General features: G+C 36.7%; 1 protein-coding gene across 1 annotated transcript in view; it reads right to left on the reverse strand.

The window, feature by feature from the left end:
- STIM2 (stromal interaction molecule 2) overlaps positions 1–17,376 on the reverse strand; it is a 73,957-nt gene that overhangs the window by 35,165 nt on the left and 21,416 nt on the right. Inside the window, exon 2 of the mRNA XM_064511335.1 lies at positions 1,065–1,195. Within this exon, the coding sequence (XP_064367405.1) occupies positions 1,065–1,195 (131 nt within the window). The remainder of the gene's footprint in view (positions 1–1,064; positions 1,196–17,376) is intronic.

Raw genomic sequence — 17,376 nt, forward strand, 5'->3', positions numbered from 1 at the left:
AAAATATTTAGGTCATTCTCTCCATTGTACTTTGTTCCTTCAGAGAAATCAGAGTTCTGCCACATACCAAAACAGCAGTGGTGCCCAATTTAGTCATCACAGAAGAAAGTTCAAGTATTATCACAGTGAACTTGACAACGATAATTCACAACTTAACTCATTCAGGGAGAACAATCTTATTTCCCCAAGATGTTACAAAAAACAGGAGGAGAAATCAGAGCTAGATTCTTCTCCCACTCACCTTCAGTGGGAAAAGCCTTAACACCCCCCACGACCACCTCATTTTTAAGGGATGGCAGACATCCTCATTGCCCTTCCTTTCTCAAGCCAGTACCTGGCAACTGCCAGAAAGTAAAAGCAACAAGAATATTGGAACTACATGGATATTTCTCCATTCCTCCCCATTCATTTTGGGAATCCGATGGCAAAGCTGAACAAGTACAGCAACGACTCCTTTGCCAGGGCTACCAGGAGCCTACATACCAACCCCATTCAAGCACAGTTACTAAAAGCACAATTGCAAAAAGCTTCAGGCAGGTCTGAATAGCCTTCCTTAAGTCGATAGGACTTCATTAACCAAAAGCAGGAGGTGCTTATTACTTGCCCATAAAAATGAAAAAAAAATAAAAAGCTTTCTAGACTGCTTTCTGTAACAGGTACAGTTTTGTGCCATGAAGCGGCTGAAAGAGATCTGACATAAAAAGGAAAGCCCAGTGATGCCTTAAGAAAAATTTTAAAGCAAAAAACACAAAATACCAGTTAGAAGATCACATCAACTCTTAATTACCTCAATGCAAGCCAAACCATTTCCCTCTCTTTTACACTAATCACAAAAATAGCAGCTTCTATGTATAGAATTTCCTTTATGCTAAAACAATGAACAATATTCAGTTTTTGAGAATTCTAGAAACTAGACCTTCCTTTAACATTTGGCTGTGGAAAGGGCTAAATAACATACAGCATACATATAGCAACCACCACTCAAATTCAGGAACAAAGGGATTCTGTAAAACAGAAAAGACAGAGCCCACAGGTATGCACTGTTCAAGGCTTTGCACTCCTACCTCATCACTTTCATCTACTTCAATACCGCCATCTTTGTCATCATCCATCTGCTTATGTATCATGCGGAGAGCTTCTAGACTGAATCGGTCCTCCTCAGTAAAACACGGTGGGCTGAGTGAACTGCAGGGATCTAAAGGGGGGAAAGAGTCAAAATAGAAATATTAATTACTATTCCTCCAGAATATAAAGTTTCCAAGCAAAAGAGAAAACTTAAGTTTCTATAGATGTACATATACTCAACTGCACAAAGCCACAGGACCACAGATGTCAAATTTAGGTGAAAAATAATATTTCTTACAGAAAAAAAATAAGTGAAAAAAACTTTTTTTTAATCCAGTAAGGAAGCTTAGGGAAGAGGCAAAGATAGTTCTGCCTCTTGCAATATGCAGGAGGAGTGCAAGAGAAGAAAGCACACTGCATAGAAAATTCAATAACATTCAACTGACACACAATGCCTGATAGTCCTGTATGCTCTGATCAATAACAGCAGTTACCGTGCAGCAGGATTCCAGCTCAGAAATAGTATATTTTCATTCCCATTCATGACCAAAGGTTCATGATTTGTGCACGGCTGAAGGCTCTGGTTCCTCCTATATCAGGTTATTACATTTTTATTCTTTCCTTTCCCCAAGACACATGACAACTGCTCCAAAATTCTAAAATACATGATGACCTCCCTATCATTAAAGATAGGTCTTTCACGGACCTTGGTTTAACTATTAGTTAACCATTTCATTAATTCTAATGCATCCAACACCATTAAATGATAGGTGCAGAAGGATACAGAAATTATTTTGAAAAGTTCAGCTTGAATTAGACAGTGAATTTCCACTGTAATCACCAATGTATTAACACATTGACTATTCCCACACAAAGTACAACTAGGTATACTCTGCTTTAATTGTATCAACAGAAATACAAATTGAAGCAACATGTAACTATTTTTTTGTTTCTGCTAGTCTATCAAAGGACTACGCTTTCATGATACTATAGAAGTTAGGCTCATATACATAATAAAAAGGATGCACAAATACGTATGGATAGGATCAAGAGTTTGCACAAAAACAGACGTTAGTATTTCCAAACCAACTGAGTTGACATGGTTCTGCTTTTCTATATTTATAATAAATTTAAGAAATATTAAAAAATGAGATGCTGAAAAGATCCAGCTTTGCAATAAGGCTACAGAGTAAGCAGGACTTGCAAAAGTAATGAATCACCTCAAAGTTCAACTAACAATTAAACTCCTATTCATACCTTCCTCAAACTCCTCCAAAAACATTTATGCAATCTTACACAGAAGCAAATAACTCCAAAAGGAAAAAAAATAAAATTTTCAATACAATAGCCATGAGCAAATCAGAGATTGATGCTACTTAAGTACAATTATATAACAGAACAAGTTTGTACTGCAAGATTAGATCTGCATAATGTTTTAAGTTAGAACAAAGCACATAATCAGAACAGAAACTGGTACCTCAAACACACCTAACGTTTAATTTGTACTTAGTTCTATTCTTACATAGCAGAAAATGTCAGATAAATAACGTTCACTGTTTGCAAGCGGTCACTCAAACACTTTACCCATTATGTGCAAAAGAAAATTCAAATTTAAAACGTTTTCTCAGACTATCCTTTCTCAACATTGAGGTTCATGCGTTTCTTAATCAGTACACTTATCTATCATAAATTTGTCTCCTTTGGTTATTTAAACATGAAGGCACTTTAAAGAGCTAACAGCTCTTCTTGACAAAGTAGTAAACAGGCTGCCTGTGCTTCAGACGTCCCCTGCCCTGGTTGCCCAAGCAACACTTGATACCTCTCACAGAGAAGACAGAGTTCCAATTGCTCCTCTTGTGACTGAGAAATACGGAGCAGGACCACAGCTAGCCTGCAAGAACATTAATCAACTCTAAACAGAATCCAGATTGATCTCCGAGCTTATTTTCATATGGTAAAATTAAATAGTATTCCAATATTGACAACACTTGTCATCCCCCTCTTCAACCAACAGTCTCAAAAAACCTCCCACTGCCTAAAGAATGAGTAAGAATATTTAAAAAGTCCTATCAATCCAAAAAACAGCTGATGAAATTTTAATAGTCTGCTGCTCTGCAGAATTTTGCCTCATTTGCAAAGCAAAAAAAAAAAAAAAAAAAAAAAAAATCAGATTTATACTAAACGAAGCATTATTAGGAACTTCTCAAACATCCAGTTAGTCAAGATAAAAGACAAGAGAAGTCTCAAGATATGGCAAGCGCCATAAATAAGGGCCTGAGGCAGAGTGATACATTAGAAAACTACTTGATAGCTCCTCTTTCACTCTGAACCCATCCTGTCAAAGGTCTGGGATTCAAAAACTTCTGTCATGCATTAAGGGCAAACCTAATTTTACATGTTTATTAGCTGTCCCAGCTTGATGTGTTGTCATATATACATTTAGTTCAAAACCGCAATCACATGAAAGAATAGAGGGATGACATCAAGACATTTATGGAGTGAGCCTGACAAGTTAGAATGTGATCCTTCCTTTAACAGACAGTTCTAAGGAATTACCAAAGCAAACAAAAGTATAAAATACTGTTTACACGAGGTGGATGAGAGGCACGCAATCATGCCACATGTCACTCCACACAGTTATCTTTAACATTGGTCTGAAGTGAGGAAATTTTAGAACTTACGGTCATGATAAGAAGGGAATTTATCACTGAAGGATTAAATGTCACATTTATGGCTCAGCATACTTGGCAGAGGCTTTTGAACCGATCTGTCCTCCTGCCCCAAGTTGCTCGTTAACTGCCCCTAGCTCTGAGGCAGTAGGAAACAGCAGTCTTCACACTCAGCCCAGGGAGTCAAAGCAGCTGGTACTGACCCTTCTTGTGGGAGACAGCCTGATAATGAACTGAGTGCAGCTATCCAAATAGTATATAAAAAAACAAAACAGTGTTTTCTAAACAGATAAAAGGAAACAAACATTTGAACACCGGAATCAGTCCCCTGTGGCTTCATTAACAACAATGCTAAAAGTAAGGCAAGGCTACAAGAAAAGTTTGTTAAAAATTCTCCTGAACTATACAATCACAGCTCCCCACCCACTCCCCTTCCTAAAAGGGAGAAGAGTTAAATCTCTGAAGTGACAGCATCAGCACAAACTAGTAGAGAAAATTAATTACACCAATATCTTCAAGAGTTCACACTAACAAAGCCCTGGAAGTTATTTTAAGGAATACACACGGTTCCAAAGCAAAAGGGATCTACGATCTCCTCTGTCTTTCATCTAGCCTACATTCACTTTTCCCTAAACACTGCTGTAAGCATAAAAGAATTATGCAAGGGACTGACAGACCAACAAATCAGTAACAATCCTGCAGTTAACATTCCCCCTTCTGCACAAAAGCTGTGACCATGCCAAAGCCTGACAGAGGAGGACTCTAGCCAGGTGTCTCAAGTTCTAATCTAGTCTCAAAGCACCTGAATTATTTTCAGCAACTCAATGAGTCTTTCTAAGAGTACAGGGACACACAAAACACTTCGTGATTTTCAAGATCACAAGAGGCACCTGGAAGCAGAGGCATGCCTTTTTAAATTCCCCAATCAGGTCACTGAAAGAGCAATTTAGCTGTTGGGAGTTATTTGAGGAGACTGGCTACTACATATGATCTTTGCTCTGTGTGATGTTCAATGTTCACTGCGAAGGAAGAGCACTTTACGGTAACAGATGGTGGCCCCATGGAAGCCCATGATGTTTCCGTGACTTCCTTTTTTCTGATGAATTTGGGAGTAGAGCGTGCCATGTTCTGCTAGTTTCATGATTCCTTGTTTCCTAAGAGGCCATCTGGGATAACGGGACTTCTCAGAAGAAAGAGCTGTTCACAAGTGTCAAATTCTTAAGTAGCTATTCTCAGCTTAAAACAGCTATGTTTCAGCAAGCCATGGTGACAGATGAGCAGGATTTCTTTGCATGTTCCAGAGCCAGAGCAGGTGGTCACAGTACCCACCCCCAGCCCTCCTGCATCTTCAGCTAACCAGAATTTCTACTTCCTTACACCTTACCTTTCTTTTTTGCTTTAGTTTCACATTGTACTTTAATACAGTATAGTTTCTTCAATTCAAAATGATACTTCAAGGCAAAACGCCTGAAAATAAAAAACTGCAAGAAGACAGATGAGTACAAATCTGACAGCCAGGTATAATAGGGATTATCGAACTTACTGAAGAAAAGCAAATGTTTTCAAAGATTTCACCAGATGTTGAAAACAACCATTCACAGTAGAAGAAATAAAAATATAGCCTTTGCTTTTATCTTAAATTCTTACATATGAAGGTGTCATTATAATCTTCAAATGCTTGAAGAGACATCCTCATACTGAGCTTCATCTAATCTTTCAATTAAAAGCTCTCAAAGCAAATCACATCACTCCTACTCATAATACTTAAACTCCTCCATATGGCAAGTAGGCTGAGCAGGATATAACAGTCAACTTGACAATGTCATTCGTGACATTTATTTTTCACTCATCTATTTAAATAAAGTTCAGTATTGCAGCACATCTTTTCACTGGAAACATTAAAGCAACAGACAAAATTTTGACAAAAAAGGCAGTATACACTAATCTTCTAATCAAAACACTCATGTTACTAAAATGAGCTTCCTGCAAAGGAAAATGCAATAATAGTAATCACAATGAGGGGGGAAAGGGGAGAATGAATGGACAACAATGTCCTGTTTTCTTCTACCTCTTCATAATTTTGAGAGAGATATGAAGTCTTTTCTGCTACTTCACATTAGAAATTCAGATAGTTTTCTGGAATTGTGTTTACAAGTTGATGTAATAGCATCAGAACAGACAAAGATGAAACTCTTGACTGCTCAATCTGGTATGTGAAATACTTATATCTGAACACACGTGTAGTGCTTAGTGACTGATAATGCATCACTGAAAACCACCTCTTTGAAGCGCAGCTGCAGGAAAGCTCCCATAATTCTTCTAAAACCCACTAAACATCCTTCAGTAAAAACAAAGAGCACTTCAAACTACCTTAAGATAAACTAAATACATTTCTTTAAACCATATGTATACAAGTGATCTTTACATGAAAGTTTCAAATTTGTTTTTTTTTCCATATTGAGATGTGTTCACTTATTCTCACTTTCTGGCTGTTCTATTATCTTTTAATATATGCAGACTGATTACAATTTTTTCTTCTTTTTACAGGAAAACTTGAAACGTAAGGAAAAAGATCCTTTTTTCCTTTAAGTCATCACTAACTCAGACTGTTTTCTCCACATCCATAGACAGTTTTGCAAAACTGTGAACTTAAATTTCATTATTATAAGCAAAGATATTAGTGAAATTGCAGCTGGTTATTTAAAGAAATTCAAAGAGATAACACTTGATTTTGCTAATGCAATTAAGACAAGTTTTGATTAGAGCTTTTCTAATCTTTCCCAGATTAAAAAGCATTGAAACAAACTTTACCAAAACAGGAGACATGGTTAACTTTCTGATCATCTGTTAAGGCATTTAAGACATTACACACTACCTTAAAAAACATTTTTTTTTTTAAAGCAGTAACAGCCTTTCCTCAAAGGAAAGGGATTCCCTAGATTTTGCTTCAAATTTAATCATCTAGTTTTGTTTTAATTTAACAGAATTAGAGCAAAGCATCTTCCAGCTATCCCAAATCAGCAATACTTGTTTAAAGAGGAAGTTTGAAAAGTGTTTTGAATACATTAATCATGTCAAGAATTCTCCTGACAAGCCAGAATATCTGTATAAACACTTCATATAGATTCTTAGGAAATCTAATTAGCAAATTACAGCACTATTCTGTTTGACTGGACAAAACCCAAAAAGATGGATTCATGACTCCTCCATCTCCTTCTCACACCCTTCCCACTGGCACAGCTTGAAGGGAAGAGGAAGTTGGACAATTATTGTATACAATGGTTAAAGCAGACTCATTTAGAAGAGCAACTCCTGCCAACCCTAACAAAGTAGCATGAGGGAAACTGGGAGATGCATCTTAGGCAATCCATGGAAAACTCCGTTTCTTTCTTCTCTCCAACCTTATTTATACCCTTAACAATACTTACTATGCAAACATACATACAGATATGAATATTCTGTTAAAAAAAGATATCCACAGAATATGTCATGTTTCAATCTGATGCCTTCACTTAGTAATAGGAAAGTGTTCCTCACACTGCTAATGCGTGTTACCACACAAGACCAAAAAAGGAAATACTGAATGCTGTTTAATCTCTCATCCACGTAGCTCAAATTGGTAGTGAAGAGTATTTTAAATACCTTTAAAAAAAGTCCTGTATATACCCTGTACATATTATAGTAATCACTGAAATGTGAAATTAGAATAGCTCCTAGAAAAAAACAAATTCACATAGGTTCAAATACAAGCTAAATAGCTTCACCTAGAATACAAAACACATCCTTGATTCGGACAAAGTGAACAAGATGGTCTGTACTTTTGCCCTGCATCTCCTGCACTTTTAGGAACTATAGCTATTGAAGAACCATGACTCTGAATTTACTGAGCCCTTGTTTTTGTCAGCTGAACATCAATTAAGCTGATGAAATGAACTACAGGTGTGTATACACTTAAAACTAATCACTTATTACTGCATAATACATTAAAATGTGGCCAAAGCACATCCAAGCTTTTTATATATTTTAGGTCTAACTAGTTCTTTTCTGCTATTCTAACAAATATATGTCCTTTTCTAAGGACAGGTGGCTGGAAAAGATGCAGTGTATGCCTGATCATATATTTGAATCTGCCCAAGAATTTTTCAACTCAAGGAAGAAAAGTGTAGCATTTAACCCGCTTCCTTAATTTGGATGGGAAATCAGAAGAGTGATTAACAGATGACCTTTGAATGACAGTATGTCCATTGGACTTCTAAAACAAACTTCCTAGTAACTATTTTCTAGATAGAAGCTCAACTTCTTGCTTAAAGCTCTATGTTTATTAATACCACCAAAAGGCAAAAGGCTATGCATTAATCTGGAAGTCTGATCTTTAGTCTAATGGATGAAAGTATATATTCAATATCCAATGTGCCAATTTCTATTCAGGTACAGCTCAGGAGCTAAACAGAGCACAGGCCACTAACCTTCTCTCTAGAAAAGTGATCTGCAGAATCAAATAGCCATGATATTATGGCTGACAAGTTAGAAGTTTACAAACTTTTCATGGTGAAAATGAGGGAAGCAAAGCACCTGAAAAGGATTTCCACCTTAAAACGTTTTAAAACAAAAGTTTAGAAAACTTCAAAGCTACACAAAAGACAAAAAAGTTTTGTAGATTTAGTTTTAAGATCAAAAAGCATCCTTTAACGCCTAAATCCTTACACTTCTAGACTAATTAATAAAATGTGTTGAAATCATAAATGAGAAGTGTATTAGTCATATTAAATATTTTCATTTAAAAATATATACACACATACATCTCCTTAAGCGTATAATTTTAATTATACCACTTTGCTCTGATATATTTGTTTCCACATGTGATTCATAATCATATCCTATATCCATGAATCAGGCATGTAAGCATGACATTGCTGACATTACGGAATTACTTCAGTCTTCTACACCAGCGATCTAGTGCATATATTATTAACTGTCCTAACACCAGGGAATCAAGTTTAATCCTCCATGAGCACCATCTGTAGCATCGTCAATTCCCTCAGAGTTCCTGTAACAACACGTTGTCAGGATGTATTTTTACTTTAAGAGGACATATCAGAATTACGTAACTAAAATCTAAATTAAAAATTTAATATTGTGCTTACAACCAAGGAAGTTTAGCATCAGGGCACTTTTTTTAATAGTCATGATATGTTAGGATTATAGCATTTGAATGTTAAATGTATTAGCCTGTGCAATGTCTATGCTTCAGAAATACAAAGGCACTGACTGTACAGATTCGTTTTATTTAACTGATAAAACCATAATGCACTATTTCCTTTTTGCACCATTTGGCATATCAGTAATTTTGAAGATGTATAAATACCAGCTTCTTTAAACACTATCTTAAGTGAAGATTTGGCAGTGCAGGTTGTCAGCTAGTACAGGACTTTCCTTCCTCTTCCAGGAGCCACATGAACTGCTCTGCAGTTAGCACTTACATCCAGCTCTGAATTGCACAACTGGCAGTTCTACTCCTACTAATATGCTGCTAAATATTTTTCTCATGACAAACCTCACCAAGTGATAAACTGGGCTGACAAACCTACTGATGGTGTCCCAGTTCACCTTGGCTTAGCTGATGTAAATAAGATCCAATTACCCCTCCACTATTATTATTTAATTTTTCAGAATGAAAAAATGAGATGTTCCCACCTACCTTCGGAAATAACATCGCTGTTACGCTATTGCTCATACTTAACTTTGAAAGATACTATTTTTTACAATTCTTAGAACATTAGAACGAATCAGAGATGTACATATCTTAAAACCTTATCAAACAAGATGTATCTTACATTTTGTGGGCCTACAAAAACAGCAGTGAAGGGTGCACGTGCTGAGCACTCCCATTCTGTGTATAAAACACACACACTGGAATCACTTGGAGAAAAAAAAAAAAAAAACAAACTCAGTTCAATCAAACAAGAACATCAAAACCTGTGATGAGTCATGTAAGATTAGAGAGGATGAGCCCAAACTGATTCTGTTTAAAAAGAGAATGCATACTACAAACATATGGTTCTTCCCATCAAAAAGAGTGAGATACAATTTGCATACAAGTTTAAAGTAGTAGTCTTTCACTTCTACATTAGTCTTGAGAAGTCACATACAAAAAAACTGTAAAGTTCCTGAATACCCTACATTTGCCTGAACATACATTGTCAAATAATATTTGTACAGTTTCAAATAATGTCAGTTGCTCCCCAACAGCACAAACATATTCAGGACGCAAGGAAGAGCCAAGGCCATAATTTCACATATACTCTAAGGCAGGATAAGCCAATACTACTGCCAAAACAAGGATTCCTATCTGTTCCTGCCCCTGAACGCATCCCTTTCCATGGGCCACCTGAAGCAGATTGGTGCAGCCATGCTGCAGAAAGGACCAGGAAACTGATTCAACCCGAACTAGTTCTCCACATGCTGCACAACTGCTTGGGACAGCAAATGCGGGTGGTGGGGGACCACAACAACCAGCAAGCAAGCAGTAGCAAGCAGAACTACACTTTAGAGCCAGTGCTGCTCCTAAAACCTAGGCCTGAAGTATCCTATGCTAAAACTGAATCTAGCCAGCAATACAGTAGGTGTACAGTAAACTGAAAAGTGAAATTAGCTTATTGGGACACTATCTGTGCTACTTGAGCAGGAAAATCCCACGCCCTGTTTTGAATCCTTGCCTTCTCCATTACAAAGCACAGAACAAGGCTGTGTGTGGAAGACTTGTTACAATTAACAGGAAACAAAGCAGAAAGAAAATTACATGTTAATTTAGTTATCTGCAACAAGTTCATGTCTTGGCTGGACTTAAAATACATCATGCAATGCTCTGCCTGAAAAGATTTGCCTTTTCCAAAGTACATTTTTTGGCCTATAAAAACCTTTAACATAGGCCTTGTAATGTCATAGAAGTTGGAGTAAAAGTGTACACAACTAAAATATTCATGGAATATTTAACAGAACAGCTACCAACAGCACTGGCAGTAAGCTCACAACGTGCCCATCTTCCAGGCTCCCCCCCACAAGCCTCGGGAAACCTTACAAGCTTCAGACACAACCCACTTTGGCTACAGTCAATCCAGATCATAAGGGATGTGTCTTCAAAGACACTTCATCTCTACAGCCAGCAAACTCCAGGTTTCCACTAACTAAATGCACGTCTGTCCCCATATCGATATAATTTATATAGTTTCTTAAACTCAACCCTTTTTGATCGTTTTGCAAAACCTAGGAGCAAGAACACACTAGACTATAAAAAACAATACAAGATCCATCCCACAGTTTACAAACTATGACACAAAATTAACAGAGTCACTTAATAGAGTAAAAGGAAAAAAATACAAAATAAGTCAGCAAGACTAGCTATCATCACATTCTACTTTTCTAGATCTGGCCAAGGTGGGTTTGGTTTTCTTGGCAACAGAAAAGTGTCCTGTGGGGAGATGAAACGGCCTGGCACACATTTATGGAGAACACAAAGGAAAGCATGGGAGAAAGTACAAAGATCTTTTAAAATTTATCACCAGGAAAATGCAGGTCAGTCAACAATCCACTGAATCCACAGGTATAAAATATCTTTAAAAGACACCAAATACATTAAGAAACATAATCTATCCTCTCTAAGTCCTTGCTTGTTATTTCCTTTGTTCCTGACAAACCGAAAAAAATCAAGACGAAATGGAGGACAGTATGTTCCAGGCAATGACTAATTTTACTTGCAAGAGTTCTTATATGTATGTATATAAGTCATAAAATACCTGTAGCTCATTTAAACACAAAATTTCAATATAAATTTTAAAGACTCATTTGAGACTTTAAACACTAATATTGATTTGTATTTGTCAGAGTTTAAAAGACTGAACTGTGACAAATTATATAGTTGATTTTATTTTTTAAACTCTGCTGGACATGCACTGTAAATGGAACCAGACATCTCATACACACAATTATAAATGCTTCTGTTGCTATTTGCTCCATGCAACACACAAGTAGGAAAACAGGCATAGTGCCAAATTCCAAAGGAGACATGTTTCCACTATATTACCTTTTTTTTAATATATCAAATATCAGCAAGTACAGACAGCCTGTCATTTCCATTTTCAAAAAGGAAATAACACAACTTCCAAAAGTTAAAAAAGCCACCTGCCCTTCATTAAACATCAGCAAAAGTAAGCAAACCAACAGCATGAAAGATGAGCTGAGCAGTTCTACTTCAGCATGTTCAGTTAGACCCTATTTTCAAAAAGCCTAGGAAATTAATTTCACAGGAGACACGTTTCCTGCATGGTTACAAATAAAACCCGTATTAAAAAGACACTTTCACTAAATTCATGTTTTTCTCAAATATGTCGGGGTTCTTGTCTTGTTTTGCTAGGTGCCCTATTGTACCTCCACACGGCCTCCATAAACAATAAAACACAATTGAAGTTCCTCATTCAAGTCTGGAAGAGAAGCATGTTTTGTAATATTATTATTATTCTGCCTTGTAGTCTAATTTCAACAATTCAATCAACTACATGGAAGGTAAGTTCTACAAACTATGTCCAAACTCAATTCTCACGCCCTAAATGCAACACCTGACAAAATTGGCATCCAAAAACCAACTACTTCACATCAAGCAGATATATATCAACAAGCAGAAATATGTTAACATTTTGTATACTAATGCAGTGATTAACACGTTATAAATCATTGCTTTAAACCTCTATTTTTCTGTAACCATTTTAAAACAAGTTTTATACCAAATCATCCATTCTGTCTTGGGTGATGAACAACATTTGTCTATTCATTTCTGAAGAATACTGAACACCACCAATACAGGGTTGATGCCAGAAAACTGGTAAGATAATTATGCCTTACTCTCCATAACCAAGAGCTAAAGTGTCTCAATTACTCTATTAAAAAGCAAAGGAAACAGCTTCCTCTTTGCATTAAGCCTCATTTCCTTAGCAATATATAAATTAACACCAAAAGGACAAGTTTTAGTTTAACATGAAATAGATGGACATAAAATCACTCATATTTAAACTGTTTACTGTGATTCTCTGCATGCAAAAAGCAAAATTTTACTCCCATGCCTAACCAAAGTCAGGTGACATAGCCTGTTAAAACCATAAACAAATTTTAACACGCATTAAAGTTATTTAGTTAATATTATCCGAAAAATAATCAGAATTTTTCAAACTGAAAAGATACACTCAGAAAAGTTCCAGGAGGCTTGTGTCCTTATTTTCTCTCTTCCTCCTTCCTTATTTCTTCCTTCCTTCCCTTATTCAGAAATTCTCTCTGGCAACCGTATGAGCCCAAAAGTCTGAGATATAAGGTTGAGACAGACCAAAGAATGGCAGCATTTTTATATCTGGCAAAGATGGGACATGCTATTACAGAAGAGAGAAGGGAACCCACATTTGAAAAGCACTGCTTTAATTTCTTCGTTTAATATGGTAGCACTGCAAAGAGAAAGCTTAGTACACTCACCATATTATAAGCAGACAGCTATCTTCCAAAATTCTTTTCTCACTTCCACTATCAATGGTAAGATAACATAAAGCCTGCACCAGACAGACTCCATTACTAACCTACTACCCTATTAGCTTGGTAAGGGAACCATTATCCCAGCTCTAAGTTTTTAATTTCTTTTTAATTAATTTCAGTACCTAAAAACAGAAAAGATTTATTAGAAGCAGGAAATGTGAATTAGACACATCAGAAATTCAACTTGAAAACTTTCTTTCAAAAGAGCCCACAAGTTTACTTTTCTGAGCTCATGCAATTCCCTGGCTCATGCAAAATAATACTTACTCAAGAATAACAGTCCAAAGCTGTTTTGAATGCTAAACTCTCTACCTTTCCTTTCTCTCACTGGATTAGTAAAAAGTTTCCATCTTCTGCTCAAATATCCTCTTAAACTCAGTTAAGGAAAAGAACCTTTCCATGCGTTCATTTTATTTGGTTTCTATCCACAGCTTGCAGGGTTTTTTTTTAATTATTATTACTCATACACCATGGTCTAATACATGAATAATCTCCGAGCAGAAAAATTCTTCAAAAATGCCCTATTTTGATGTACTTAAAAGACTGAAGCAAAATATCAAGTCTCTTCTATACAGAAACAGATTATAGTTTCATAGCAAGCCAACAATATTCTACAATATTTAAGTAATCCACATTCTTTTAAAGCAAAACGTTACATAGTTTGACTGTACATACACACAAAAGCACAGATACCTGTGCTATATGGCCAGACTCAATCCTTTTGTATTTTGGAGGCCCGTTTTGAATCCAGTATTACAATATGCTCTCATGACTTTTACTTTCCCGATCTTGCTTAATGAAGTTGTTCTATTTAATTAAGATTAAAAGAAAACAGAGAGGCTCAATTCTGCATAAGTTCCAAGAGACCACTGATTTTTAGGGAGCTGAGCTTATTTAGTCTTGTGAGGGAGACTAAGGGGGAGGGAGGGTGCCTAATGCTAGCATGCAACTACTTGAGGAGGAGTTACAAAAATGGCAGAGCCAAGCGCCCCTCACTAGGGGGAGACAATAAAGCAAGGGGCAACAGTCAGTCCGTGCACTGGGAGTTTGACATTAGGAAGACCGATGGTGCTCAGAGAGCAGTGCAGCCCCATGGCAGGCTACCCAGAGGACGGGGAACCTCTGTCCTGGGAGGCTTTCAGGACTTGGCTGGGAAGAGCTATGGGTGACTTGCTCTTGTGCTGGTCACAGTCCTGCCTAGAGCACGCAGCTGAACCTGATGATCTCCACGGGTTCCTTTCAAACAAATCTGATTTCCTTTGAAAGGCAGACTCCAGAACAAATGCACCCAAAATCGAGGGGTGACTCACAAACACAAATGAAAATGTAACAGCAGTAGTCATTCTTACCCATGCATTGTCAGCTCTGCCCTTCTCTCAGTATGTTCCCTAAGTAAGCATGCTGCTAGGAAGCAGCTGTTCGGAAGTTGCTGAACCACCACATTTACCAGCCAAAATATTAAGTAAATATCTAATGATACCAAACAGAAGAATGAACAAAGTAAGAAGGAAGAATCCTGACCAAGTCCGAGACTGGACCTCACACCAGTGTCTTTTGCCCACAGGTTTTACGCCTTTCAGCATGCACACATTTCTCACGTCAGGAGTAAAGAAGGGGTACTCACGCATACAAACGGAACTCTCTTTAGAAATGCCTTGACAAATCCTGTATGTTTCTTATTTTCACCATCACATCAGTTCAAAGCAGAACACTATATGTACAAGTTTCAGCTAAACTTAAGGCATGCTGAAAGACACTAAAGACTAATGAAAGCTGGACATTTGCCTCAGAACAGGGTGTCAAGAACAGCTATACCTATAAAAGCCCAGAACTTGAAAGTAGGCTGATAACCATTAAGAGAGAATTCGTTGTGACTACCGTAGGCATGTTCATTCATGAGCAATTTTTTTTTTAAGCCACACTGTTACATAACATTGCTTTGCATCCTGTAGCTCCATTAGAAATATTTTTTATTAGGAGACATTTTGTACATACAACCTTATGGAGGCAAAGCAGCAAAAGTTCTGCTTAAACATGACCACATCTACCCCCAAATAAATGTCACCCTGCTGTTTTAATAGTGAAACGTCTATTGCAAAAGTATACAGCTTTGTGCAATGATTAAAGCGAAGTTTCTCCCATTGTTAGCTTTCTAAAGCTCCCCAATGAGATACATACCATCTACCATAACAACACTGGAAGAAGCCTCACCCTTCCTTTCACTGATATAAAAATCAAGGTATTTAAGATTCTCTAGGGATGACTAACAAAAGGTTTAATAGCTTTATTAACATTCACACAATGGGTTTAAAGCTAAAGAGTTTTTTTTGGGGGGGGGTAATGATTTTGGTTTGTGGAAGGAGGGGAAAGGAGTTGTTTCAAAATCCTTGCACTGGTTTCAGAGGTAAAAAAAGAAATAATTTATTAAAATGTTACATAAGTCACTGCACTACAACTGTAGTCTTGATCAAAAATAAAATTCAAGATGCTGTTAGTTAAGTTGCAGTCAGCAGTGGCGGGGAGGGGACAGGAGGGAAAAGGGTGTGGAAATGATAGATGAGGAGATTAAACTGTCAATTTTCTTGAGTTACTGAAAGCAGTGTAGAACACCACCTTACAAAAAAATATTCAGATTTCACAGAGAGGAACAGAGCTGATAAAGGTTCTGTTTACCTTACACAGGGAAGGAAATAAACCTTCCTATTTCTTAAGAAAACCTATAAAAATAAACACATTAAACATTCAAAAAAGAATTTCGAACCTTAGACTTCCACCATATTTTTGATTTGAATGCTGTAGAATGTATATTGCGTATGTACTGCATATGCACATTGCAAGGTATATTGCATACACAAAAAGTACCAGAACAATCAGAGGAGCAGCCAGAAGCCAGATAAACTGAAGTCAGATTAAGGAGATCTGCGTAATTAATGCGTCCAATGCCTGGAAAAGGTGTCCACATCTATTCCAGTATAGCTCAGCTCTCCAAAGAGATCGACATCAACAGGAAAAAATCAGTTCATTTGTGTGCTATTACCTGGAGCAGCAACTGACAGAAGAAAGCAGATTTGGGGTTTGAACAGAACACTCCAAGAATTCATTCCAACCTTTTCTAAACAGCATCACCTGCTCCACGTACCTGCATAAACTGTGAGCTTCAGCACTATTTATTAAAAAGTAGTCTTCAACACACACAACTAAAAATCCTTCTTGCATGCTTTCCAGAAATAGCTGACCTAGTAATGACAGTAAAGCTATTAACAGTCTTAGTAACAATATTTAATCAATCTCAAACAGGAAACTATCATGTAAATAATGGTTTGATACATTGATATGAAGTTTACTATATATTTTTGGTGTAAAGGATTGGAAGCTTCATTGAGCTTCTTAAAACATCTACCAATTCCGAGAACGCAGAAGTTATTAGGCAATGCAAGTTACAGTTAGTAATGCTTAATCTCGTTACTGCATAAAAGATTCTTTGGGGAGTTTTCTTGTTTAAGCGGTAACTAGTTCAACTCAAGTTTTAACAAACAAACTCAAAAAGCCTGGGTTTCTTTAAATTCCCTTTTATTAGCCAAGACCAAGCAGGCTATTGATTTATTGACTCCTCACAAAGGACCATCTGTTACAGTAAAGTCTGATTAATAGAATGAACTTCTTTTAGCTTGGCAATTAAAGTAAATATTGCACCACTATTTTAAAACTGCAGACAAGATTACAACACTTGTTATAGTAATAACATGGCAAAATGTGAGTATTATATAATGCCAAAGAGAAGAGTTACAGAAATTGCCATATAAATTAAAATAAAATCTTTGATATCAGAAAAGTCAAAGGCCGAGTTCACCCTTTCAAATGACAGGATGTTGAAAATTTCTGCAAAGAAGGTCCACAAAAAATGTTATTAAAAAAAACAGAATCCTACATTGCTACACCCAAAGCACTGCACTGAAAATAAGTATTCTTTTTCACCATCATTTCAGTGTGCCTCTTCATATAAGAGGTCAAATGAGTAAACAAATTTCACAAATTCAGACCAGCAAGATGAGAAGTGAAATACCCAACTCCA

This window comes from Dromaius novaehollandiae, chromosome 4 (assembly GCF_036370855.1).
Source record: "Dromaius novaehollandiae isolate bDroNov1 chromosome 4, bDroNov1.hap1, whole genome shotgun sequence".
NCBI lineage: Eukaryota > Metazoa > Chordata > Aves > Casuariiformes > Dromaiidae > Dromaius > Dromaius novaehollandiae.